The sequence below is a fragment of the Trichomycterus rosablanca genome, chromosome 23 (genome assembly GCF_030014385.1).
Source record: "Trichomycterus rosablanca isolate fTriRos1 chromosome 23, fTriRos1.hap1, whole genome shotgun sequence".
NCBI lineage: Eukaryota > Metazoa > Chordata > Actinopteri > Siluriformes > Trichomycteridae > Trichomycterus > Trichomycterus rosablanca.
In genome coordinates, this window is record NC_086010.1 from 17,244,739 (window position 1) to 17,272,123 (window position 27,385).

Consider the following 27,385-nt stretch of genomic DNA (forward strand, 5'->3'; position numbering starts at 1 on the left):
GCGTAAAACCAGGGGAGAATTTAAGTGATTATAACCGGAGGAGCGCGCAGTTCGGTGCGGTGCGGTGCAGTGGGGTACAGCGCTGTGTTGTGGGGTACAGTGTAGTACTGTGTAGTACTAAGTCTCTAAGAAGGAGAAGTGATTTCCTACTGAGGAACTTCTGTCACTGAGAAAATGCTGGAGATCTTTTTATTGATGCTTTGTGGACTGTCGAGCCGCGTCCTGGCCAAAGGTAAGTAAAACGCGCACTGGAATTTAATGTTATACCCATTTAAATGTACATGTTCAGTGCATTAAAATACACACATTTAAAGCATTAGAATATTTAATAGATTTTACTCAGAGGTTACAATGTAATGTAGAGTTTTTTATTTTTATTTCACAGCAACCGGTTAGTTATGTGTGATTGTATTTAGAAATGCGTAACTGATTAGTGAAGCGCAAAACCAGAAGCCTGAGTTAAAAAAGAGCCAACCTTTTAAAGCATTTAAAGTAAATCTTTTCTCAGACTTTTAGTTTAAACAAAATATGAACGTATTTAACAGATAAAGTCTCAAGTATTGAAAAAACCCATTTTTTTATTACACAGAAATGCTGCTTATTAATTAAGTAAATTACATTTGCAATATTTATCCAGTTCAGCATTGTAAGAGCTTGATGCTTAATACTATTTTAACCCATTAACCCTGGTGTACAGTCACAAATAAAGAAAACTAACAAAAATGTACATTGCATATTTTTTTCTCTGCAATGTGTTACCTCAAAAGTATGAATTCCCTAAATATTGGGCTTTTACTTTAATAGTTCTAACTGTTATAGTCTAGTGATTATATGAAAATAAATCTTATCAATATATAAAACACGACGTATTACAATTGCAATAATTTTCTTAGGTAAAGGAAGGCAAGTTACAGATCATACAAAGGCACCCAGTAATAAATGAATACCTACAAAACTTGAACTGGACTCAAATACTAAGAGTTGCTGTAAAACTGGAAGTTTATTCAACACTGTGACACTATGGTAAATCATTTACACTTTAAGAGTTTAAGTTTTGTTTTATATTTATTGTGGACTAGTATAAAAAGGAAAAAGAAAAAGCCCCAAAAAGTTGATTATATTTTATATTACATTTACTAATAATCTATGTTTCTTATAATAATGATTTATAACATGGTAAATCACGTGTTATTTTTACAGTTTATAATATATAAAACACAAAGTAGGATAAATTCTTTAGTGTATATAAAGGAGGCTCTGCCTGGGTCAGTCGGAGGGCGTTTATTTCCTGAGTTTGATGACTTTTATATAAATGACTCTGGAGGTCACGACCACCGTGAGGAAACTTTGGACGTGCGCGGCTGCTAATCAGTGGTTATGACTAAAACAGACCCCCCCGAGGGAAGGAAATCTGGGGGCAAACTCGCTGCACTCCTCCGCTTTGTACTGGACGGAGGATTTTAACCCTGATTTACACATATGCCAGTCAGTTCATTAGTGCAAACACAATGGAAAGAAAAATAATAAAGTATGGTGTATGGATAAGAAGAGAATCCCAGTCTGATATCAGTTCCATTCACACATATAATGAGAAATCGATTTCTAATCACCAAAAGCTTGATTGATAAATCATACTGAATCAGTTATAAACAATTAGTTTATTGAATCTCTTTATAAATTGTGACTCCGGGTCGTGACATTTAAACTACAATTAGCACAATCCAACTAATTACAGAGCGTGATAAACCTTTTACACTGAGAAAAATCGAAATGTACTTTATTTAACCGTGTAGACCTGTTTCCATTTCATTTCATTTCCATCGCGGTCGCGGTGGGTCCGGCTCCACGGGGAAATTCTGTGCCCAAGGCGGGAACTCTTCATAATGTCATAATTTCCAAATACACAAAATACATCTACACAATGTTCGGCTTTAGTTTCCTTATTTTTGTTATAAAAGGGGGTGATTTCATTTATTTATGCATAAATAATGCAAACATTTAAATTAAATTAATTAGAAGTAATTATTTAATTAAACAAAATTCGGCTTTTTTTTTTTTAAGTAAATAAAATACAGGCCTGTTTAGTGCACTGTGTTGGATTTTTGCAACTTATTATTCTAGCACAAATGAACACACTATAGTTATTTTATCCAGGTCACTTTATCATGCCTATAATTTATTAAACATGCTCATTTACTGTTGGTTTGACCCAGATTAGTCTGGCAGACAATTTGTCCAACTTTAGACACACACGATGATATCTGGTGATGATTTACTGACTCCCCTTTATTTATATTATCTCAGATTTTCAGGTATTTATTGTAGCTCGTACTAAACGTTCAACGAAATAATGTTTCCTTTTCACCGTTGTTCAAATTCACCGAACAACACAACACACAGAACATAAATGCAAACATCATGTTAAAGCTGCCACGACCTTTGCAATCTAATTAGCAATAAAGTCCCATGTTGGAGGGCCCCTAAATTTACGGAATATGCTGATTGAGAGCTGGGCAGCCAGCCATTATACTGCCTTTCATGTCGTGTGGAACTAATGGACTCGGCTTCCTTCTTGAAATTGAAACAGCAGCTTAATGTATAGGCAGCATGTGTGAATGGTGGCGAGGAAATGGAGCTGCAGGCTTGGCATAGACAATGGTAAAAGCACCCTGCAAAATATGGGCCAGGATGTTTTTTGGCATCACAATGTGAGTTTTAATGGTAAAAGCACCCTGCAAAATATGGGCCAGGATGTTTTTGGAATCACATTTTGAGTTTCTGAGAGCTGAACCATGCAGGCCAAACTTCCGTCTTCATTTAAGTTGGTTAAAAAGCTTGTGTAGTAAGTGTTGTAAATCGTCCTTAACTACTCCAGATAAATGTGTTAGGATAGTAGAATTATTCTAATGTGAATCTATTATTATATAAATACAATAATAATAATTTTGTAATACTGTAAAATGTTTGGTTTTCTGACTACTATTCACTAAATGAACTTTACAATGAAACAATAATTAAATACATTTACATATACATTTGCACCGTGTGCCTCATACATTTGTATAGTATTAACCTTCTTGAATTTTTTTCTCTTTTAAAGATACAGAGACTAAAGGAAGGTTTAACTCACCAGTGCTGGATGTGAAAGAAAAACAACTTGTCCTGGAGAAGAATCAGATGCTGCAACTGAACTGCAGGTGGGTTATTAAGAGTTTGTGACTTACACCAGTTGACTAGAAGCATGCATGACCGATTTGCTTTATACTAGAATAGATAATTCAGTGTGAAGAAAGCTGCCAAAAAAGCTGATACTGATATAATCCAGATCATGATGGGTCTGGCACCACCCAGCAATATCCAAGTACAAGGCGACAAAATATCCTGGACAGGCCGGGAAATGATCTAGCGTATAGCTACAATCCTTCAAATCTGATTAACCCAAGACTCATGCTTTATTATTTATATATTTTATGCTTGATTATATATTAGTTTTATACATTAAAGATTTATTTATATTTGTCACTGTACACTCACAGAAGTGTCACCCATCATCATCCACCCATGTGCAAAACATATGGGATAACATAAAACTCTGATGTTTCAGGGGCCGATGGGAACTGGAGTGGGTGCTTCCTTCAGGCGTGCCTAAAGATTACCCTGGGGTCAGCGTGCAGAAATCTTACTGCGGCCGAAAAGCAAACCATTACTGTAGCCGTCTGACCATCAGCCCCGTCTTAGCCGAGCATACAGGCTCCTACCGCTGCCACTACGCCCACAAGGAGCGCAAAAACACCTCCGTCTACGTTTTCATCACAGGTAAGAGGCTTTAAGTACCTTTCACAGTCAACTGATCTCTATCAGAAATCCTGGAGGAATGCAAGTCAATTCTGCTTCATGGTCAGGCCTATTTACTGGCCACCTCTCTTTGTTAGAGCTAAACAGGAAGTCCTAGGAAGCCAATAATATCTAAACACCATTTTCTCCCAGAGCGGCATATCCGATTAAGTGAGCATCTGGCACGTTTTATCGTCTCCTCACTCCTTGTCTATATTTAACCTGGAACTTTCTAAAGAGCTGCTTTTTGGGGACCAGAAATAGACCCGGCTGTCGAAAGGCACAGATTCTGGGCAGCTTTTCCCAGGACAGAGTGCCTTATCTCCTCTGCTCAGCCTCCCTGTCCGCATCCTGTGCTGATCATGGGGGGGGGGGGGAAGGCATGTCTTTTGGTAAAGTGTTTGTAAGGTTGCAAGGGGTTCGAACTGAGCATCTAGAGGCATATGTGCTTACCTCATTCTGACGATGTGTCACAGGAGGCTAGGCACCAAAAGAAGGTCCCTTGGACAGTATAAAGGTGTGCCTACTAAGCCAACAAGCCCCCTGAGGACCATTAATCGCTCTTGTGAACATGTCTATTAAGCCTCTCCCTGCCTCTTTTTACAGAATCAAAGCACATTAAGGAAGCCCCAGCATCCAGCAGTCCTTGGGGTACTTTTGTTAAAATGTTCAGACATTTTTTTTATCTTTCCTCTAAGAATGCTTCAGTAAGAAACAATAGAGCGAACAACACCCAGACTCGTTCAATGCCACTGCAGCATGAACAGAAAGCGCAACCAAGCCTAGCAAGAACACAGAGCGTTTGATAACCAGCAGAGCTTCTTGCTGACTCTGAATTGCTGTTATATATGGTGTGTTCTCAATGTACATGTTTGTTCTTGACCCCAGTGTTTGGGTTTCAGATAGTCAGCAGCCATTTGTAAAGGTGCAGAAAGAGATCCCAGATGTGGTCTACATGAAGGAAGGACAATTCCTAGTGTTTCCCTGCAAGGTTACAAATCCTCACACAAAAGTCTCATTGGTCAAGGTGAGAACTTCAGAAGCTACCTTATTTATCTGTGTTGTGTACTGATATTTCTTCCAAAAATAACAAGATTGGACAGACGTGTGTCATTATCAAGGTCATTAATATGGTCAGTACAAGCTCCTGAACAAGCTCCATTATTATCCTGCCTTTTCATTAATTGCTTTGCTTTTTATTTTCTAATTAATAAATTTCAGCTTGTCCTCTGGTAGAAGTTTGGGTTATTAAGGTTTATATCCATTAACATCAGTCTTTGAGATGTTCTTTTCTTGTGAATCAGGGTCTGGTGGCTAACCAGTAAACACTGGATTCATATTTGGTACATTATTGGTACTGGTACATTAATTTGGTAACTTGTCCACTTAAAGGAAAAGGTCCCTGTAATCAATGCAGAGTTATTATGACTGATCCTGTATCCAGCTGAAAGTGGCATATTCCAGGATGACAATGTTCCCATTTGCAGGCAATTACGGGGTTACTAGGGGGTTGATAAGCATAAAGCTGATGTAGATCATATGCTTTGGCCTTCACAGTCACCAGACCAGAATCAATTACAAACCAATGGAATATTTGGGCTGGTGTGTTAGCTCAACCTTTTGGAGCAATGGGGTCCCATTATTTCAGTAAGCTTGGCACTTTATTAAGACACATTACAAATGTATCTTACTTTCTTCTTACTTCAACACCATCTGCACCTGTTTAAAATAACTTAAATAACATCTTAAATAAGCCATTTGATCTAAACCATGATTTGTTTTAAAACTTGATTGCTACAGTTTTTGCTGTGTACTTTTGCCTAGTATAACTTTGCAATGCCTGTTCAGCAACAACTCCATTCACAATAACTCAGTCAATAAGGTTTTTGTCTTGCCATTGGCTCTGCGCCAACAAGGCGGGCAAGACGCATGGGTATGTTGGTGTAAAGGAGGATGTGTGTAAGCACGGCTATGTGTTTGTGTACAAAAAATGTCCTTCGCTGGCCTCTGTTTGACACAGATACCTGGCGATCAGGCAGGGCAAGTGGCGCCCCCGGCTTCCTCTGTTTTGTTGGCACTATATTCAGCAGTGGAGATGGAGTCAGGATGTAGGAATAATGTTAATGTTTTCTGCAGATGGATGCGTCACGTCAGTCATTTTCTAAACACTATTTAAAATAATCGTTATATTCTAATCTATCTTCGCCTCACGATAAAAGATCATTATTAAAAGAATCTACTGGCAACAACAGTCCCAGCAATTTTTCCTAATTGTCACTGCTAAAACAAAAGTTAAACATTCAGGATACATTTTAGATTTGGACACAAAGTGAAGTGAAGCAAAGGGATCAGTTCCTCTTGAACTGCATCAGGCTACATCTTCAGGATGGGAGCTGTTTTGGGAAACTGTCAGCAATATGACATGCTTCTCCTCCCTTTGGGGATACAAACGCATCGTAATTAATTTTGGTTTGGTCTGTTTATCTACGTCTTGACCTTACACATAAGGTAATCAGTCTAACAATACAAGGCCACCTCCACCTCCCACTCGAACATGGATTGACACACAGTACTCAAGTGTTTGTATCCGGAAAGCCTATTTGAGCTCGGGCAAATATCTTTAATCTTGTACCTCTTGCATGGTAAAAAATACCCTGGGGACCAAGCTGTTGTAGAAGCGGTGAAAGTGGCCAAAAGGGCCCTTCTAAAGGTTGACCTAAGGGAACGAGACGCAGTGTCCATATCCTGTAGTAACAGGATGCGACAAGAAGGACTTAAGTGACATTTCCACATTCTAAAGCTTCTCAGGCGCTGTACAAGAAATCCTTTGAGAAGAGAGGTTATGATCCAAGAATTTACCAGAAAACTTTAGCTCTGTAGGACCTTTATGAAAGCACAGGGTCTTACCCAAAACATTCATGCTGCATGGGGAGAGGGGAGTATAACCCGGTCTCTCACCTGATCCCCTGAGAAAGGGCTGGGCCCTTCCAAGCTGGGCCCTTTACAGTAAACATTTCCTTCCCTGAACCTGAAAGAAAACAAAATCATCACACAACTCTTCAAGAATTGCTGGAAGACGGTGTTACCAAACCTGTATTCAATACTGCTGGCAATATAGTGTTAAAGTACACTTTGGGAAAGTTTAATATGAGTGATGTAAGCATTACATGGCTCAGCTGACAGAAGTGTGTTCTAATCTTTGCAGTTTCCTGACCGAAGGATTCAGAGTGACCAAAGGAACATCATTTGGAATAGCAGAAAGGGGTTTGTCATCCGCAGCCCCACATACTTCTACATCGGTCTGTTCTCCTGTGAAACTATAATCAATGGGACTAAATACACCAATAACTTCTTGACCTACAGACCGGGTAGGTCTGCACACGTATCAATAATTACTTATCTGTGACATTTTCTGTATTTAGTCTCTGTATAATTTTGTTTTATTCCAATCTCTCCAGTAAACAAAATCCAGGATGTATATTTAAACAGCACTGGCTTGGTTCAAGCTCTGCAGGGAGAACGGCTGGCTTTAAACTGCACTGTTACAGCTGAGTTGAACTCCAGGGTGAACATCAACTGGAGCTACCCTGGAAAGGTAAGTCAAACCTTCTGCTGTGAAAAATAATCTAAGCCTTATAAGTCCACATGATTACCATCTTACACAGCTTTGCAACTTTCTACATTATTTCTGTTTGTAGGCCAATGATACAGGCTCAATCAGCAGGCGTATTACGCAAAGCAGGACCAACGTGGTTTTCTATAGTGTCCTCACCATCCGTAAACTGCAGAGGGCTGACAGAGGAGCCTACAAATGTTATGTGACAAGTGGTCCAGCGAAGCGAGAGGTCAACACCTCGGTTATAGTTCACGGTAAGTTTTTAAAAACCTCATCATGTTGACACAAATAAGAAAAGTCTGCTCTTTATGTTTCTCTAATGGTTGTATGTGTGTGTCTTCTCAGACCAACCATTTATCAGGCTAAAGCAGCGAAATGGTCAAGTGGTGCGCGCTTATGCAGGGCAGAAATCATTTCGTCTGTCCCCCAAATTACAGGCCTTCCCTGAACCTGAGGTTATATGGTAAGAATTTTATCACAATTATTTAATCTATCCAATAGTGTCTACAGACAAATGATGTGTGAATTCTCCATAAAAACACATTGACTGTAGGTTTTCATTTCAAGTAGGAGCCTGACTCCACTTCTTGGTCTTGGTCTTAGTGATTTAAAGACCTAGATCAAATAACTACACAATTAGAATCAAATGTTGCTCCTACTTGGCCGAAATGAAAATCTGCAGCCACTGTGGCCAGTGGTCACTAGATATATTTCAAAATATTAAATAGATGTATAACCTGTATAGTTTTGTGAATAATATTGCTTAAGAATTCCACCTAAACACCATTTGAACCCCCAGTTTTGGTCATTCTGGTAAACATGTTGGCCAGCTCTTTTTCATAGCGCTATCCTACCTTACTACATTAGTTTTGTAATATTTACTGATGCAATGGTATTTCAATATAGTGCTGTGAATTATTTTATATCTGCATATTAGTAATTTTTTTGTAAACTTTAGAATTTTAATGTGACTTATGTAAACAACAAAGAACTATTTCTAAAGATTTGTAGAATCTATGACATGGTGTATTAAAGCTGTTCTGGTAGCTTTTGGTGGCCCAATTACCCATACCAAGACAACTTATGTTGTTAGTTTTGTCGCCCATATGCAGATATTCAATATAATATCCACATATTTTAGTTTATGTAGATTATTCACAAATATCACTCTTTGATTGACATCCAGGCTGAAAGATGGGATGGTGGCAGCTGAGCAGTGTTCACGTTACCATGTAGATGGCCATTCTCTGGTGATTCGAGATGTTGCAGAGGAGGATGCAGGGGTCTACACTATTCTCACTAGAATTCAGCGGTTCGGCCTTCATCAGAACCTCACTCTCTCACTTGTGGTAAATGGTAAGCTTGACTCAAGGCTGTTGGCAAAGATACATCATGTGCCAAGTTAGCAATTCAGTTATTCATTTCAGGGCTATTTGATTTTTTTTACTCACAGTAAAGCCTCAAATTGGGGAGAAAGCTGTAGCGATGAGGGAGCCAGCTACAGTGCCGCGATCTAGCAGACAAGCCCTTCGGTGCACTGCCCATGGTGTCCCGCTACCTCGCATCCAATGGCTCTGGCAACCCTGCCCGACTAAAAGCCGGTAGGTACCCTCCTACCTTACCAATGTAAATTTATCTAATACAGGTTATCTGTGTTAAAAGCAAAGGTGAACTTATTACAACCATGAATTTAACCAGCATATATTCTGGAGAGGTTAGATTGATGGACTAAATCAAGCCAAATGTGGTGCATTCAACCACAATAGCACCGCAAAATATGGATAAAAAGATTCTACATCCTAATCTTGTAGACAGAGTCAGACACTTCAACATGTCGTAACGTCCTGCGACTCTTTATATTTTAAAAATAAACACCACAGGTACTATTCACTCTGTACCTGGTCATAGTGTGTATGGGGAGTTTATTTTTGCCCATGTTAGTAGGAACGGTGTCTTACGTACATGTCTATTTGTTTGTGAATAGAGGCATGTTTTGTCTATTTCAGCGTGAGTTCAGACAGGGTTTCCTCTTAGCCTCTCAAACAGATGTTCCACAGGTCTTTCATGTGTGTGTCTATTCATTTCGTGTGTGTGTGTGTGTGTGTGTTTGTATGTGTTTGTGTGCCTGGTACAGTCATAGAACTTCATGTAATTCAGAGTTAAAAGAGCAGAGAAAAAAAACTTCAAAAGAGACCAGTTAGTTTCTAAATCAAACGCTATGATTTAATGAACTTCCCCTGTAGAATGCAACCTGTTTATTATTCTGATTGCTCAGGCACATCCTGTCACGGCTTTTACAAACTATTTAGCATTCTCATGAAGAAAAAGCCAGTACAGCACTATTTACAAAAGACAATCCTCAAACAACACACACACACACCTGCTAAGACAAAGTAAAAAAATCAAGCTTGATACTATATTTGATCTAAATTGTTAAAACATGAAATGTGGAGGCTATTAGAGACACAATTATTCTAATGGTTTTGGAATGGAACGTCCAACAAGTACATGGCCAAGTCTCCACATAATTTTGACCATATAGTGTAGGTTTAACTTTTTACGGTATATATACAGGTATATATTATTCTGCCAGTAATTTATATTTTGCCATGCTATACATAACCATACCATTAATAAAATGGTCATTGAATTAAACAAAAAGTACTGAAATGATCAACAACTAAACTGGTGCGGTAGCATTTCATTTATGCACTAATGAGTTTAATTAGATGTTTCTTAAATATTACTTGGTGTAAATATGTTTTACTTTACTGAGAGGACTATGTAAACACACAGATTGGTGACAAATTAAAGTAAAACAGCTTTAATGCACGTAGGTATTGATTCTTTATAAGTGTATTAGACGTAAATCGTTCTTTATAAAGATTTTCCCTCAACTGGTGTTTTAATGTTGATGATAAAAAGCATTTGTAGTTGTTTAATTAGGTTTACATTATTTTCCTTCTCATAAATCATGTTCCATGAATCGGAGAACTGTGGATTAATAAATAATTAAATAATAACTCAAATTAAATCATTCTCAGTCACCCAATCTGTCAATCTGTGCCTAAATAATAAACCATCTTTTAAAGTCACTTAGATCTATTCGTCTTGCTCAGCTTTTTATATATGATACAGAGCATGGTAAAATGTAACCTGCTTTGTTATAAACATCTGGAAGCATCTGCACTCGTTATGTCTCTGCACACATTTTATTAAGTTTTTATCTTTAATTTGTCACCCATCTGTACATCACCAGTACTTTATAAGTTGTGGGGGTTTTTTTTGTGAAAAGTGTTAATGATTTCAACTGGTGTTATAAAAGTGTTATTGAGAGCTAATGACTGGCAGGCTCCTGACTGAGGCCCTTATTCTTTGTAGCAGCCCGGCGCGGCTGGCCTGACGCTGAGGCGGAGGAGGTGCAGGGAGAGTGGTGCTGTGGGCCGGGCCGGCCTCCTAGCGCTGAACAGGTCCAGGCTACGGCCATGGGAACGACAGCACTCTTATCTTAGCTGGGCAGGAGGTGCAGACAGGCTTCCTGTGCGAAAATCAGAGCGCTTTTCCTCTCGTTGTTTGGCTTCCTCCCCGACGTGAGGCGGCTTCCCAGCAGCATGATTGTCCCTGCGTCTTCAAACGTGGCACAGTCCGCTTCCTCAAGGGCTTGATCTATTCTTGAGACCCCCTCATTCCACAGCCTCCACCCTCCCCCAACCTGAACAGCATCTCCAACCACCCCCCTCCTCGACTGCACCTTCCCAAGAAGTGTTTATCCAACTGCCCTTCAGCCCCGAAACCTGTCAGAAATGCTACCCCTACAGACTTCCAATACAGACTTCCCTCCAAGACACCACTGCTGCCCTTCACGTCTATGGCACCCTCCTGCGTGAGTCTGGACTGTTTCCATTGCAGTTGCTTCAGAGAAAGACGTGCGGATCAGGGGCACCTGCAGAGGTGCAAGCTGGGAAACACAGATACCATGACCCCACGGTAAGGATAATACAGTCAGGAAAGAGGGGCCACTTCTGTGTAGCATGGAACTAACTTTGGACATATTCTTGCAACATCAATAATCTCTCACAGACAGTTTTGAGCCAGAACAAGTGCAATGCCACCCACATGCTTCCCACCCTTTACTGGAGCTGCTTTGCTTATTCGTGTCCTGGAGTGGTACTATAATGGATGTATGAACCAAGCCTGTCTCCAGGCCCCAGCCTGCCCGTTGTAGTTCTAACATCCATAAAAGCTGTGAGTTTAGATAATGCATTCTGGATCAACATGTCACTGTGAGCCGAGGAGAGAGGTTCGCTCACGATTTGGAATTTACATTACATCCAGAACAATTCTAGAGCTGGCCCGGAGCGCCTGCTGTGTAGGGCTTTACGGACCAGAAATTAATGACTGCTGTCATGCCATGTCATCATGTGTCAATTTATCTATCTTCTGGTAATGGCAACACTAAGTATTGGAAATTGCCACGTTCTGTGCTGAATGAACATCACTGTTTGAGTGTTTGCATTTGTGTGTGGATAATCAGATGGGTCACAAATTAAAGGGGAACATAAAGTGGAACGTAATGGACCATCACAAGTTTTGACATCGATTCTTTAAGCATCGGAGAGAGTACTGGAAGAATGGAACGTTATTTATCCTGGTTTGATTGCAATGGAGCGTGCATATCTCAAAGACTGTCATATATTATTTAAATAAATTTTTACTTATAAACTATTAAGTAACATGTTATGACCTGTGGATGGGGCAGGACCACCCTGACGGAGACTACTTTGATTAGAGTTACAATGTTTCATTATATTAATTAAGTGAATTGTATTATCATTGTATCACTGTATTAAACTGCAGTGACTATCACAGCACAGAAGACCAATGTCTTTCCTTTAATATGTTACCTATCTGTGTGAGTCAGTATTTGCAAGGTGCACATTTATGTGTGTGTGTGTGTGTGTGTGTGTGTGTGTGTGTGTGTGGTTGGGTGCATGACTAAGGTTTCTCACTTTACGGGTCTGTCCCCATGTGATTTATCCTTTTTATACAGATTTTCTATGAGTAATATATAAACTTAATATTTAATAATTTTATACCACTAACGTACTTACGGTAAATGCTAGTAATTGCCCATAATGTAAGAAGGCTGATATAATGTATTGTGTAAAGATTGTGCTATATAAAATGTATGTGTTTTATATTAAAAAAAATCTAATTCATTTGTAAATTATGGTCTTTGTGGTTTTGGAACTTTTTCCGATTAAATAGATCCACATTCAAAACGCACAGAAGAATGAGTGTTTATTATTTCTAAAGGTAATACATTTATAAAGTAATTCATGCCTCATGCTCTGATCCTAGTTCTTAATACTGTAGACAGGCACACAAAGAGTGGTGTGTGTGTGTGTAAGTGTGCGTGGGTTGGTGTGTATTTGGGTATTAGTACCACACACACCCTGGAGGGAAAAACTATCATTATCAGTAGAAAAACTAAAATTTTAAAATTTTCACATTATCTACAATGGTGACCAATGCAATGCAATCGATTGAGGGTTAAGGGCCTTGCTCAAGGGCGACTTGGGGTGGTAAGGCTTGAATCAGTAACCTTCTGATCACTAGTCCAGTACCTTCACCACTAAACTACCACGGCCCCTGAGATTAATTATTTTATAGTATAGATTCTGAATTTCTGAATGTTATTGTTGTCGCTGGGTTTTAACCTCTATGTCTGGTGTTGATCATCAGTGAATAAATTCCAGCGTGGCCTCTCAAAAATGTATTCATAGTTCTGAATGCATCATTTAATCTATTTACAAATAAACTCTTTTGAGCGTCCGCTGATAATGATGAACATCAGCTCCTTATGTGTTAGCCTCAATTATAATAAAGCAACCTGTAAACATTTTATATTACAAATACACCTTAAATATGTTCATATATAAAATAGCTCTATGTACTGTGGCTAGTTGAATGTTATTAGGTAATTTGTGCTACGTGAGTGTTATGTAGTATTTCTTAAAATATATGACATTTGATCAGATATGGGTGTGTGTGTGTCAAAGAAGTTTGATTAGCACTGAGGGGAAGAAGGTGTAGTGTTGTGCATACGTGTTGGTGCGTACATGTTTCCTGGGAGGCGTGGGAGAGTGGTGTGTGTGTGTATGTGTGTGTGTGTGTGTGATGATCAGGGTGGGACAAGGGAGTACAGGAGATGGGCACTCGCTATCTTTGCCAAGAGGAAAAGCAATCAGAGAGTGTAGAAGAGCTGGAGCCAGGGAGGCAGGGAAGGCAAGGTGGGGGAAGTCACATTCACAAATGCCCAAAACGCACCACCCTGCACCTCACACACAACAGGGCTTACGGGGACATAGGGGTTTGGCATGAACTGAAACGGTTTTTGGGAATGTAGAACTAAGGACAGGGATGATTTAAGAACAAGAGGAAGTTTATAAACCGGAGACAGCAGAAACACCATGTCCAAGCACTGGACGCTGCTAATTACGGAACAAGGACACTTTGGCAGAAACACGGTGTCCTGACTGCACATGCACAAGCACAGCAACAACCTCTACCTAAAATACCCTTAAAATAATGTAATAAAAGAAAGCACACATTACAACTACTCCCACGACTGAAACATTTTATCAATGAGGCTAAAATACTGCTAAAAACAGATTTCAATTCCCAGGGGACTAAAGATGATGAGACATTTCCGGAGTTCCCTTGTCCTGCTGCAGCTGTGTCACACACACACACACACACCTGTGTGGTGTGAACTCACGCTCATAAACCCAGCTGAACTAAGTTCTGTCCCTCTCTCTTCCTTTTTCTTTCTTGGTTTCTTTTTCTGGTTTTGCTGTTAAGATGTGAGGGGCCGGCTTCCTCCTCCTGGACGATAGTGAGCGAGAGGACTGAAGTCACGTCCACCTTCAATCCTGTCCTGAGTATTAGACACACACAGGAAGTGTTGCAGGGAAAGAATAAGGTAAGTGCGCCGATGGGTGGACATTTTGGAAAGGAAAGTTATTCCCAACAGTTTGAGGCACATAACTCAAGTGTTCGTTTCTGGAGAAATCAGGAAACAGCAGAGCGGTTCTTGTTTTATTAACTGTGCCGCATGGCCAAACGCCCAAAATCTGCATCAGTAGTATTACTTACGTTACTTTTGTATATCATTTCCTCACAACTATGAGTCAGTTTCCTACTGAACAAGGTCTGTCCTGTATTAATCACAGGGGCATTCATACTGAGCACCACTGAGGGGCAATAAAACACTTCACTGATCAAGCCTTTATCGCCGTAAAAAAAGAGGCAGTGTGGTTTATTTTGTGAAACAATTAAAAAGTGCTCTGTGTTACACTGGGGATCCTTTTAGGGAAATTTTGCATGCACTTATAGGTTATCACAAATTGACACTCCAACCTTACTTGGCATTACTTGACTTTTACATAATTCTAAATAGATTTTTTAAATGCATGCAGTTTAAATGTCTAAATGTCTAATGTCCCTGTGATTATACTGTCATAAAAGAAAAATGTCCAACCAGATGGATTAACTTACCAAATATTACATAATGCTGGTAAAATTATATTTAAAGCCAGATTTCTCTTTATCTAAAAAATAAAATAAAGGAAAATATTGAGTCCGGAATAGATCAATCCAGAACTTGCTTTAGAAAGGTGGTTCATGTTTACAGGACAGCTTAAAATAATAATAAAATAGTCCGATGACAAAAATTCCCCCAACTATGGTGTTTGCAGCACTGCTGAAAGTGATCCTGGTCACAGCTGTAGTCAATGCTGTCAGTGCAATGATCCTAGTCAATGCTAGTTCTCCTCGATCAGGGCAGCGGGTGGTGCAAGCAGCAGAAGTATTACAATCAGGGGACTTGGAAATGACTAAATTGAAAGAAAAAGTAGAAAATGCAAGGAATCAATCACCTGATGCTTAGTGTACTTTCCTTGCTTTTGATACAAATGTATATTGGAGGAACAGAACTTTTCTCTGGCTGCCAGTCAACTTGATACCTGCTGTGGCCAATTTACATACATGTACATTTGTCATCTGAACAAAGCCAAACTCAACCAGACTGTACTGACACTTTGGCAACTGCCTTTATGCACCAGATACTTCATCCCAGACAAGAACCTCACATACATGTATGCAGTTTATTTACTGTGTGAGTGCTCATTCTTCCCTCTCTATATCTGCACTAAGTTTATACCCATAAAACTACTTGCCCTTCAGCACTGGACAGCATCTCCTTCTACCAGGATGTGGATCTTGATTATCCCCATAAGACCAAACCCGCCCGAACATTACTGATGTGGACCATTTCATGCGCTGCAATTACATTATAACGACAATGACAAGATAGTTTGTGTTGTACTAGTTTGACTATATTAGTTGCAGTAATGTTGTTGAGATTGGTTAAAAAATTTTATTGTCAGTGCTGGAATAAGAATAGTTTTCTAAGAAAAACAATATGAGGATGTAATCTTCTGCTTTTACGGCCCATGTGCTTTAATAATCAACATCGAAAATACTTTTCTGCTTTGCAAAGAGTGATTAAGTTACCGAAGCCTTTCCGTTAGCTTAAACTAGTCTGACCGTTCTCCTTTGATCAACCAGCATTTTTTGCCTGGAAAACAATCACTGTATGTTTCATGCTGATTGCACAACTCTGTGTAAACTCTAGAGACTGTTGTGCAAGGTCAAATGTGCAAATAAAAATAAACAAACTGCTACCAACAACTATCATATTGTGCAAATAAATATACTGTTTTTAATTAGTTTAAATCTATAACATGAACAATTCCCCATCCATTCACTCTATTTTTTGTATTTAGCACAATACTGTACTGTATAATAGTTTATTTATGTAACTAAGGAATGAACTAAGGTTTTGTATGTGTGTTTGCTTTTCTTGACTCTTAGACCATTGGTGTTTTAATTGTTGGCAAGGCATTAATATCTGGCATCTACCGCTGTGTTGCTTCCAACTTAATGGGCAGAGATGAGCTGGACATCCGGTTCTATGTAACAGGTATTTTTAGAACCGCAAACAATTAAACAAAACACTTGCACAGCTTTTAGCACAGATCCATTATAAAGTCATTACATAGTAGGCCGACTCTTATTATTCAGAACTTTCACTCTCACTTCCATCACCCTACCTCAGATACTCTCTCTGTCAGTTTTACATTATGCCCAACCCAGGGTGGCCATGGTGGTACGTGAGGGTTGTTGCCATGTCTACAGGGTGACTGGGGACGGAAAGGGTTGAACAGGAACCTCTGCTCCTTATCAGCCTGCTTCCCCATGCTGCCTAACATGCTTTATTTGGAGAGTCCTGGTGGTGTTCGGAAAAGATAAACATTATCTTCCATCAGGAAAACCTCGAGTGATTTCCATGGGAAATTTCAAATAGGTAAAGTAAATAAAAGTTATTTTCAACGAAGCTCTCTTGCCACTTTTACTGACAATGGCTATTCAAGATTGTGCATCAAAGGTTATGAAACAAATGAGCCTGATCAAAACTCCAAAGTGCTTTTCATGTTGTTTTCTCATTTTGTTTATGTATCAGTTACTGCCAGAAGTTGTCCTGTCCTAATAATTAAATCTGCATTGTAAACCATTTTCCCCACCAATTAAAGATGTCCCAGACAGCTTCAGCATTTCAATAGAAGAGGAGCCTAGAGAGGGGAGAGATGCTCACCTGTCCTGCGTGGCCAATAAGCACCTGTATTCCAATATGACATGGCACAGAGTGACTGGTGGCTCAGAGGCAATGGTGAATGGTTCAGATCTGGGTGGAAGAATGACAGAGGAAGAGTATTCCGTCACTTTACGGCTGACGTTAAAGAATCTGACAGTGCGAGACTCTGGAAGGTACCGCTGCTCTGCTACGCACCTGTTTACAGGAGAGCACAAACATCTGGATGCACTTGTGGAAGTTACAGGTGTGTATCTTTAAGATGGAGCTAGAGTTTTAAAGAGATTTACAATATACAAGTTGCGTTGCAGATAGCAGAGGTTTGGTAATTGTACGGGCTGCATAGAAAATAATATAAAACATAAAATAAAGACACAGAATCTTGATATGATAAATAGGCTAGCTCCCATAGTGTATACCAAACTATAAATTAACACCTATTTGGTAAAATTACAATAAACCAGGCTAACTGTTACAGCCACTAGCTATGATTGGTCATAACGCCACTGCACTTATATAACATATGTGTCCTATATGTCCTATACTAAAGTGTTTAGAGCCTATGATAACCAAAGCAGTTCAGTTGTTTTAAAGCACTGAAGTGGTTCACTCATCAATCCTAATAAATTGTAGTTAGAACTTTGGTCATGATAATGTCAGATTAGTAACAGAACACAACAAAAGTGTGTTAGGGAGCTTCAGCATGTAGAACTATATTCTGTGTCTAATGTCAACAGTTCACGTCATCACTTTGCAACTTCCTTCCAACTCTATTTTCAGCACTGCCTTTATAACATTAGTAAGCAGCACACAGTGTCCAAACTTAATATCAACCTGTGTCATAAATCATTTTATAATTGACATCTAATACACCTGTGTGTCTTAGCTCTGTTTAGGGTGAACAAAGTTGCCTTTCCACACAAATCCAGAACTCCCTAGAACTGAGACCACACTGCAACACAGGGTAGTATGGAATAAAATAATTTGTATTTTAAATTTAGAGCTTTGTTGCAACTAGAAACGCAATTGGGCAAAAGACTTAAAGAAATTTTACAACCACAAATAAACTAGAAAAATGCTTTTGTAAATTACAATTTGACAGCTTTAAATGTGTCATGCTTTTTTACAACAGAATTGTCACATTTGTTTAATAAAATAAATAAATCTTGTTGTTTTGCAAAGTCTGTAGCAAACTGAGTGCTCCTAACTAATGTTATAAAGGCAGTGCTGATAATAGTTGAAAGATATATACAGGCATAAAAGTGTACTCAACAACCATATAAAGGAATAAAAAAATGAGACCTTGGTCTACCAAGTCTAATGTCAAAATCCTTAATATGCAGTGTTCCCAAAACCAGGGCTTTTATTTTAAAAATAAACAATTATAGGTTTAGACTTGTTTCCTAGGTATACTTTTGGGTTGCCCACCAGATGTCCTTAAAAAAACTGAGAAAACACGGAAACGGCAGAGCTATTCAGGAGCTATTTAAATTGTTCTCGAAACACACAAATAGACACCCAGTGGCTAATACACAAATACCCTGTATGAGTCACATAAGGATGTGTTAACAGACATGCACACAAAGTGCTATAAAGCAAATACAGAGAGGTGGGAAGAAGAAAGAAGGAAAGACAGAGAGAACGAAAGACAAGGGGATGGGGTCCTTGGGAACTAAGTGTTCAAGCTTCCTGAAGTCACTCCCTCCAAGGCTGTTCGAGGCAGCACCTTTTTCACGTGGGAATGAGAGCTGGACAGAAGGAAGAGCACACAATGCTACTTCCCACCGTGTCCATGTTCTCTTGTGGGCCGAGAACAATCAGCCAATCAGCAACTGTCACGACCAAGGAAAGAGACAATAATCAATTGTGTCAGAGAGGAAAACATTCGGAACAACAATCACCTCGTCATGAGGTGACTTTTTTTGGTCCCCAATCCTCCTCCCCCCCACGGTGCTATGCATATATAGCACTACTTGACTTCCTCAAATAGTATTTTGTGAAAATGAGGATGTGTCATTCAGCCACATAATGAAACATACTCGGTAGGGGTGGGGAAAGGGGACACAAGAGGCTCATTACATCATGTCACAAAAGTTTGTTGTTCTGAAAAAGACATGACAAAATTGAAATAACACCACATTTGGGGTGGCAAATTTTGCATAAATGCATCATTATACTTAACATTATACATATGAGGTATTAAATTTAGTATTGCTATATCATGGCGGTCCAAAAACAAGCTGTCACAAAAGTATTTAGCCAACCCCTAACAAACGTGTGTTCTTAAAACAACCAGAACGTTGTCAGTCAGTGATTTAGTAGCATTTTGACCCACAATATTGAATGAAAGAAATAAGACTTGTTCTCTATTCACTGATCTGCAAATCACTCAGTGCCTTGTTAATATGGGCCAACATATTTACTCCTGCACACTAACAAAAATATGCAATCTATGGTACGCTGTTTGAAAGAAATTACATCATGCAAGTGTAAATCGGGTCCTTAGCATAGGAAGCAAGCTTTTAGAACATGAGAGCCCCATTTGAGAGAAGCTCTATGTTCCTTTCTACTACAAAAGTACAAAACAGACATACTTTTTATAGAACTAAAAGCCTAAATATGAGTTTATTCATTTAAAGAGTCAGAAATCAATAGAAACAATCAAGCAAAAAAAAAGTCAAGAGTAATGAAAATGATGTATTTTTCTCATGAAGAAACCACAGCAAATACTTATGTTACTCTTTGCCCCCTCCCTGTAGTTTTGGAGTCCCCGGTACTGCTGCAGAACCTCAGTAACTGCAGTGTGAATGTTAGCAGCTCTGTTACTCTCCAATGTCTTGCCAGTGGAGTGCCAAAACCTCTAATTACATGGTACAAGGATGGAAGGAGGCTCAAGCAGGTGTCTGGTAAGCTAAATGTTTTTTTGGGAGAGCTGGAACAGTTGTAGCTCACAGTCTTAGGTACAGATCTGTTAATCAGAAGATTGCTGATTCAGGCTCCCCCTCACTGACTGATGCCATTGTTAAAAAGCCCTTGACCCTGTATTGATTTGAATGTGTTTGGCTACAATTGTATGTAAACGATATGTGGACAGTAGTAGCCTAGTGGGTAGAGCTTTGAGCCATCAGTAAGAAGGTTGTGGGTTTGAATCCTGGCTTTGCCTTGGGCATAATACAATGGCTGACCCTGCGATTTGACCCCAGCTTCTAAACAATAGCTGGGATATGCAGAAAAAAAAGCTTTACATTGCACAGTACATGAGTATATGTATACATGACATATACTCCCCCCCCCCCTTAATTATTAACTGTATTTGTTTCTTTTTTACACAATATCAGAATAGACTAGTGTTTTATATTTACTTTCATGCAGCTGTAAAAAAATAAATAAAAATTATTAACCAATTTTGTGACCAGGGATCATGCTGGCTCCAGAAGACGGTAGCCTTCATATTGACCGCATCGCCATTGATGATCAGGGACTGTATAAATGTGAGGCCACCAATGAGAAGGGATCTGTGGAGAGCTCGGCCTACATTTCTGTTGAAAGTAAGCTAATTAAATGTTTACTGTAAAAGCTCTTGAGCTTTTGTATGGACTTTCTCTCACCTACTCCACCCAGGAATAATTCAATTCCAGGGAGGTAAATGAGTGAGATTAATTATAGTTCGTCTTGCTCTCTATGTCTCTCTCACTCCAAACGGATGCCACTGAGCCTACTGTGGAGTGTGGAGGCTTTTGTTGTTGTGTTCTGATAGGTCAGGAAGGAAGCTGTCTCCCTTTTTGATTTCCTACGGAAAGCGTCTGCTTTGTAACCCGTAAACTGTTTAGTTGTTCCTATATCTTTGGAAAAGAGAATGTGAAATGATGAAAAAGCAGGTCAGTGTGTGTGATTTAGTGTAATTGGCTGTCAGTTGAAGTGGACAGAGATCATAATGAATTAGGAGTGCGTCCTTCAAGTATCAATCAAATAATGAGACAAGTAACAGTGTGAGTCCTATAAAGCACCCTGTTTTACTAGAATATCAGTTACTTGACTGCAAAATGATGCAGAATTGTATGATGGGCGCTGCTTTGTTGGAAAATGTCACCATTCTCATTTACTGGTTACTTAAATTCCTGAGGTGAAGTATTACTAAACATTATATAGCAGATAGAAATGCTGGGCCCTTTACCACAGAAACACATTCCAGTGTCTATTTTTAAAGCTCACTGATTTAGGTATTTGTTTCCTGTTTTGTTACCCTTGTAGACTCTACTGAGGCCTTTTCTATGGAGATCCCCATGCTGGCATGCACATGTGTGGTGGCCACACTCTTCTGGCTGCTTCTTACTCTCCTCATTCGCAAGCTTAGACAGGTAACAGCCACTCAGACATTTTCATCCAAAACACCTAGCCTACAAACACGCGGAAATAATGTGTCAACTGTAGGTACAATCTGGGCAAATGATGGAACTTTCTTTTATACGCCCCTTCCAGCCAAACTCTACAAATGCCAAGCCAGAGTACCTGCCAATCATACTGCACCAGGGTGAAGGGCCTCTGGATGAGCACTGTGATAGGATTCAATATGATCCTGAAAAGTGGGAGTTTCCTCAGGAGCGGCTTCAGCTAGGTATGCATGTGTAAATGTGTGTTTATGTATGTACGTATATATAATAGTAAGGCATGGGTTTATACACCATTTCTCATCAGAAAAACCACTGGGACGAGGAGCATTTGGCAAAGTCATGCAAGCTTCAGCTTTTGGTATTGGCAACTCAACCAGCTGCACCACAGTCGCTGTCAAAATGTTGAAAGGTATTCACTAAGTAATTAAACCATCTAAAGCTATTCTGCAGCACAGCACAGTTAATTGACGCACTATTTTTATGAGACAGTGAATATTTTCTCAGTAATTAGAAATGTTATTAGACATTTCTATCCTGAACTTTTTGTTGGTTTTGCAGAAGGAGCCACACCGAGTGAGCACAAGGCTTTGATGACAGAGCTAAAGATTCTTAACCATATTGGCCATCACCTGAATGTGGTCAATCTATTGGGAGCCTGTACAAGACCAGGAGGTGTGTCACTCAAAAGTTTTCTTGACATTTATCAGTGACCAACAAGCTGTTAGACTTAAAAAGGTCTAAACAAATTACAGGGAAATAGATCTATTATTTCAGAACAGTAAAATTATAAACTGCAGTACTTAATGTTTTTGTTTACATTTTAAATAACATTATTAAGTGCTGTTTAAATGTGTATTAAATAATCAATTACAACCATCAAACAAGTTCATGTGTTACCACCTTATGGACACAAGATGTCAGCTTAATGCCTTGTTAGTAGCTTTTGCTAATATCTGTTGAATGAGTATGAGGATCAGGGTTCCATTTTTATCCACCAGTTTTAGATGCCACTGACTTAATAAAATAATTAGAAAATGATTAAAATGTCCCATTTGTTGACTATTTGCTTCATGTTAAATAGGGTTATGATGCTAAGGCTTCTTAATGTCTTTTAAAATATCCAGGATAATTTCTCAGGGTCATATTATAGCCTATTTATCAAAGTCAAAAGATGATCATTTTGGATATAATAAATATGTAACAATAAATTGGTTTCTAGTTTTTTTCAATATTTAATTATTTATGTTAAATTGTTAATGTCAAAAGCTTGTGTTTGGTGAATGCCAATACCCAATTACATTTAATTTGAAAAGTATGTTAAAATATGAGAAAATCTATTTACAATTATTCACTGAGGCTACATATTTTATTGTTTATTGTTCTTAGGTCCTCTTATGGTCATTGTGGAATATTGCAAGTATGGCAACCTGTCGTTGTACTTGAGAAGCAAGAGAGACATGTTTGTAGTGAACAAGGTCAGTCCATCACACGCACTTTTAAATCTTTTCCAACTTTCTCTTTTGTTCTCGTCAGGTTCGTGTGGGTCACACGCTGTATTTTGCTGTGCTGAGCATTGTTATGTCTTTACAGTCAGCCTGATATGGCTCCACTGTGTATGAGGGTATTTTAGGTGGAGGGACATCGTTGTTGGTTTTTTTTTTCTTATGTCCTGTCTCATTTCCCTCTGAAAAACCTCGCTTTCTGTTTACCACAAACACTGTTTCCAGGGTGACGGTTTTTCACTTCTGGCTTTACCTTCTCACCCACATTGCCCCTTTAACAGGCCTCTCATACTTGTATTGAAATAAGTCATCCGTTTTAATCATGTGATCTTATCACTCTTGGTTGAATGGATTATTTTTATTTTATGATTATTCTGTACTCAGTCCCAGGTACAAAAGGAGGATGATGGAATGCAGGAGGAGTGGATAACCTGTGCAGAAAGTGTGTGTAGTAGCCAGATCAATGCTAGCAGTGGATCTGAAAGTGAGGGAGATGTCTGTGAAAAAAGCACTGGTGAGAATTTGACTCACCCAGTTATTCATGTTATTCATTGAGATTAAAATCAATCACTGAAAGTCACCTGAAAGTCAATCACTGTAATTTGTTTCTGCTTTCTTGAAACTATACCCAGTTGCAATTTTTGTAAACATTTTTTTTGCATGTCACAGATCTTATTATTGTCATTTCATTTAGAACAACATTTTCCCGGAGAACAGCTATGTTTAAACTATTACACAACTGTTGTTTCTTCTATTTAGGATCGCTCTCCCACTTAAGCACTCCTTTAGATTTAGTGGATCTGATCTCCTACAGCTTCCAGGTGGCCAGAGGCATGGAGTTCCTCACCTCACGCAAGGTAAACAGTTGTGTATATGCGTCTGCATCCTTAAATGATCTTTTTGTTTAAAGTGATGTTTAGAACAACTGTCTTTGTATTGCAGTGTATACACAGAGACCTCGCTGCTCGGAACATCCTACTGTCCGAAAATAATGTGGTTAAAATCTGTGATTTTGGCCTGGCTCGAGACCTCTACAAAAATCCTGATTATGTGCGCAAGGGAGATGTAAGTTCATAAAGAACAGCATTTAATTTACATTATTATTCTATGTACACAACCCTAAAGAATGACCATCAGAGAAGTTTGCCATCCATGTTTTGTTCTAGAACTTACTAGGTGTTATGATGTATTTAGTAAGCATGTTGTTTATGCTGCGATGTATTTTGCTCTGTAGGCTCGTTTACCACTCAAGTGGATGTCTCCAGAATCCATCTTTGACAAGGTCTTCACCACTCAGAGTGACGTCTGGTCCTATGGTGTTCTGCTCTGGGAGATCTTCTCACTGGGTATGAAAAGCCCTTAAATACAAACAAAATGCTTTGATCAGGAAGAGCAAGTGCTTTATTTTTCGTCATCACTATTTCTAAGCTTAGTAATATAATATGAGGCAACATAACTGAAAATGTGTCAGCGTGATTGAATACAACATTAATCATTCTGAATCCTTCAATACATTTACTTTTTGTCTTTGTGGTGGGTTTTGTGGCACACAGGGGCATCTCCATATCCAGGGCTCAACATTGATGAGGAGTTTTGTCACAGACTGAAACAAGGAACTCGAATGCGTGCTCCAGAGTACAGCACCCCTGAAATGTGAGTATACACAAACATCTCTATCTAACCATCTTCAATACATGGCTGTAAACAGCCGAGATCAACTATTTACCTATGTTATAACCTTTTATTACATTATTATTATAACGTACCTACATACCAGTGGCGGCTGCTGGTCTTTCAAAGAGGGGAAGCTCATTGTCGGCTTACATCATAAAATGTGTCAATTTATTTATACATAAATTCTGCCCTCCGTTCCTTTTCAAGCAAATACCAAGAAATGGGTTGCAGTTTGTCTTTCGACTTCACTCGCAAAATCCGCGATGGGACTGACGCTCCCAGTGATTAAGTGAAGGTGTAGATCTCAAAATAGCTGTCAATCAAAACGGGATTCAGCCTTTCGACTGATCCTCCAATCATCTTGCAGAAGCTCAGCGTCCAGACCTGACAAAATCGTGGCATTTATCCAATGACCGGCGAGTTTCAAAGCAATGAAAAAACCTTTCCATGCAGTCCCGTTGAAGTGAAGAGACGCTCAGCTTCTGCGGGCAAATGCATTGACGCTACGGGAATGTACAGTATAAGTTCGAGTCAGTCGATTTGTGATAAGTAGCTGATTCTGAACGAACCCGTCTTCGAGATGAACGTGTTCTAATGCATTTGTAGTCAATGAAATGTTAACACAACTGTACATATTTGACCATTTAATTTTTGACATTTTAGGGGAAGCTGAGCTTCCCTTCAGTCTTACAGAAATCGCCACTGCTACATACTGTCTCTTTTGCAGCTACAACATCATGCTGGACTGCTGGGAGAAAAACCCATCAGACAGACCCACCTTTACTTCTCTAGTAGGAACACTAGGAGACCTGCTGCAGGCCCAAGTCCTACAGGTAGTCAATAATGTTAATGCCCACAGCTGTTAATCAATACGTTTTACCCAGTGTAGTAATGTTTGGCTTTTATTTAGGATGGGAAGGATTACATTCCCATAAACACATTTCTGTTTGAAGAAAGTGGTGCAGAGCACCTGGACTACGGAGATACACACCAAGGAAACCACAGGTAATTGTGCTTTTGTTCAGAATTGTCTCAGAATGGCATTTGTGGTACAAATCGCTACAAAAAATCCTTGTCACAATATCAACCTTATTTGTCCTAAAACTATTTATTAGCCGATTAATATATATAGCTAATATAATAGCCACCTTATATATTGGTAGGGTCCTAAAATGCCTTCTTTAACTGAACTGTCGGTCCAAACCAACATATACGGAAGGCAAAATTTTATTTAAGTAGGCTGTTGTAAAAGAAGCACTTAAGTGTTTTTATCTAGGCGTTTCAGCTACACCCTTTGCAAACAGGTTTATAAAAATAATTATATGCTTCCAACTTTGTTGCAACAGTTTTGGAAGGCTATTGTTTGTAAGGAGCATGTACAAAAAATCAAGCCATATAAAAACATAATTGTGTGTCTCATCTTTTCCAGCTACCTTAACACCAAAAATGATGTTACTGCCACCTTTGAAGAGGATTTTAACTCAGAAGTCCAAGATGTATGGTTCTCAAATCATGCACATTGCACAAATTATGCACATTGTTTAGTATGAATGAAAGAACTGCTATTCATGACAACTGCACATAAATTCAGGTAAACACAATGAAATCACATTGCTTTATGTTGACTAACATCGTATAATTTGTGCTTGTTCAGGATTCACAGTCTGACAGTGGCATGGTTCTCCCCTCTGAAGAATTCCTTCGCCTAAAATGGAGTGACAAGTTCAAGACCAAAAACATAACCAAGTAAGTCTAAAACTGCATTTGGACAGAATGCAGGAATTACTAAAATGTTATAATAACACACTTCAGGATAATAAAGATAATATTTGCCTGATAAATGTTGCATTTGTTACATTCCATCTGATTAAGCATTTTAAGTTTGTGTTGATTTTCATACTCAAATACACAGATTAAGAAATCATTATTATCATTATTAATTCTGACTTTTACACTGAACACTGACTTTACTGCTTGTTGCAGGTTATTTAAAGGCCAGCGGCAGGACAGAGTCTTACCTACTACAGCACTGCCCTGTATGAGTAGAGCCCCCTGTGGTTCAGATTCTGATGGAAGCAGCTCTCTTCCTCCTGACTATAACTGCTCTATGTTCTACCCAACAGTCTAACACACACACACACACACACACACACACACACACACACACACACACAATTCCACAGCATCCCTGAACCTCTTTTAGAAAAGGCACCATTTCTCTGAGCTCTTTTCTATCCAACAGTCTAACACACACACACACACACACACACACACACACACACACACACACACACACACACACACACACACACACACACACACACACACCCTGCACCTAGAAAATTGTTGCAATTGCAAGTGTTCTGGGATTTAAAAAATTATTACTTTTGTTTGCGTTAAAACAATTTTCTGGGAAACATGGTTCATACAAATAAGATATAATATAGATATATATTCATTATTTTACTGGGTTGTTTATATATAGTAATGTGTAATAATTTCAACCAGAGTAATAACTAACACAAATAATAAAAAATAATTTATTATTAATCTGTTTTCATTTAACAGATTTATTAAAGATTATACTTCAACATGTAGTTTGTTTTAGCATATTAATTAATTAATTTTAAATTGGATTAAACACGTTAGCTAG

General features: G+C 38.9%; 1 protein-coding gene and 1 long non-coding RNA gene across 13 annotated transcripts in view; one reads left to right on the forward strand and one right to left on the reverse strand.

Annotated features, from left to right (window-relative positions):
• Positions 1 to 27,056, forward strand: flt1 (fms related receptor tyrosine kinase 1). Its single transcript, XM_062985536.1, has 30 exons — positions 1 to 232; positions 3,101 to 3,197; positions 3,605 to 3,816; positions 4,737 to 4,861; positions 7,040 to 7,202; positions 7,293 to 7,429; positions 7,533 to 7,704; positions 7,796 to 7,913; positions 8,637 to 8,806; positions 8,904 to 9,051; positions 14,315 to 14,435; positions 16,388 to 16,496; positions 17,107 to 17,412; positions 19,925 to 20,071; positions 20,582 to 20,713; positions 21,417 to 21,523; positions 21,645 to 21,780; positions 21,861 to 21,965; positions 22,115 to 22,228; positions 22,943 to 23,031; positions 23,458 to 23,572; positions 23,818 to 23,915; positions 24,001 to 24,123; positions 24,293 to 24,404; positions 24,612 to 24,711; positions 25,460 to 25,565; positions 25,643 to 25,737; positions 26,162 to 26,228; positions 26,387 to 26,478; positions 26,716 to 27,056. The coding sequence occupies exons 1-30, from the start codon at positions 175 to 177 to the stop codon at positions 26,858 to 26,860; spliced, it is 3,819 nt and encodes a 1,272-aa protein (XP_062841606.1). The 5' UTR covers positions 1 to 174; the 3' UTR covers positions 26,861 to 27,056.
• LOC134301022 (uncharacterized) overlaps positions 1 to 27,385 on the reverse strand; it is a 42,724-nt gene that overhangs the window by 14,902 nt on the left and 437 nt on the right. For 2 of the 12 annotated variants that reach the window (XR_010007401.1, XR_010007406.1), the window contains exons 3-6: positions 26,751 to 26,856; positions 26,363 to 26,437; positions 24,578 to 24,704; positions 24,232 to 24,416 (exon numbers count right to left, since the gene is read on the reverse strand). This is a non-coding gene — a long non-coding RNA (uncharacterized LOC134301022). Of the gene's footprint in view, positions 1 to 14,073; positions 14,391 to 17,168; positions 17,259 to 18,634; positions 18,998 to 21,176; positions 21,563 to 23,372; positions 23,556 to 24,213; positions 24,417 to 24,577; positions 24,705 to 26,362; positions 26,438 to 26,750; positions 26,857 to 27,385 lie in introns of those variants that run through there. The other 10 variants (XR_010007402.1, XR_010007399.1, XR_010007408.1 and 7 more) reach the window with 9 other exon arrangements.

What these genes read in the sequence shown, in the direction of transcription:
- flt1 (XM_062985536.1), top strand. Translation starts at nt 175, where the DNA reads ATGCTGGAGATCTTTTTATTGATGCTTTGTGGACTGTCGAGCCGCGTC. An exon ending in CACCTCGGTTATAGTTCACG is followed by an intron (nt 7,705 to 7,795) that starts GTAAGTTTTTAA and finishes GTGTCTTCTCAG; the next exon opens with ACCAACCATTTATCAGGCTA. An exon ending in TGCACTTGTGGAAGTTACAG is followed by an intron (nt 17,413 to 19,924) that starts GTGTGTATCTTT and finishes CCCTCCCTGTAG; the next exon opens with TTTTGGAGTCCCCGGTACTG.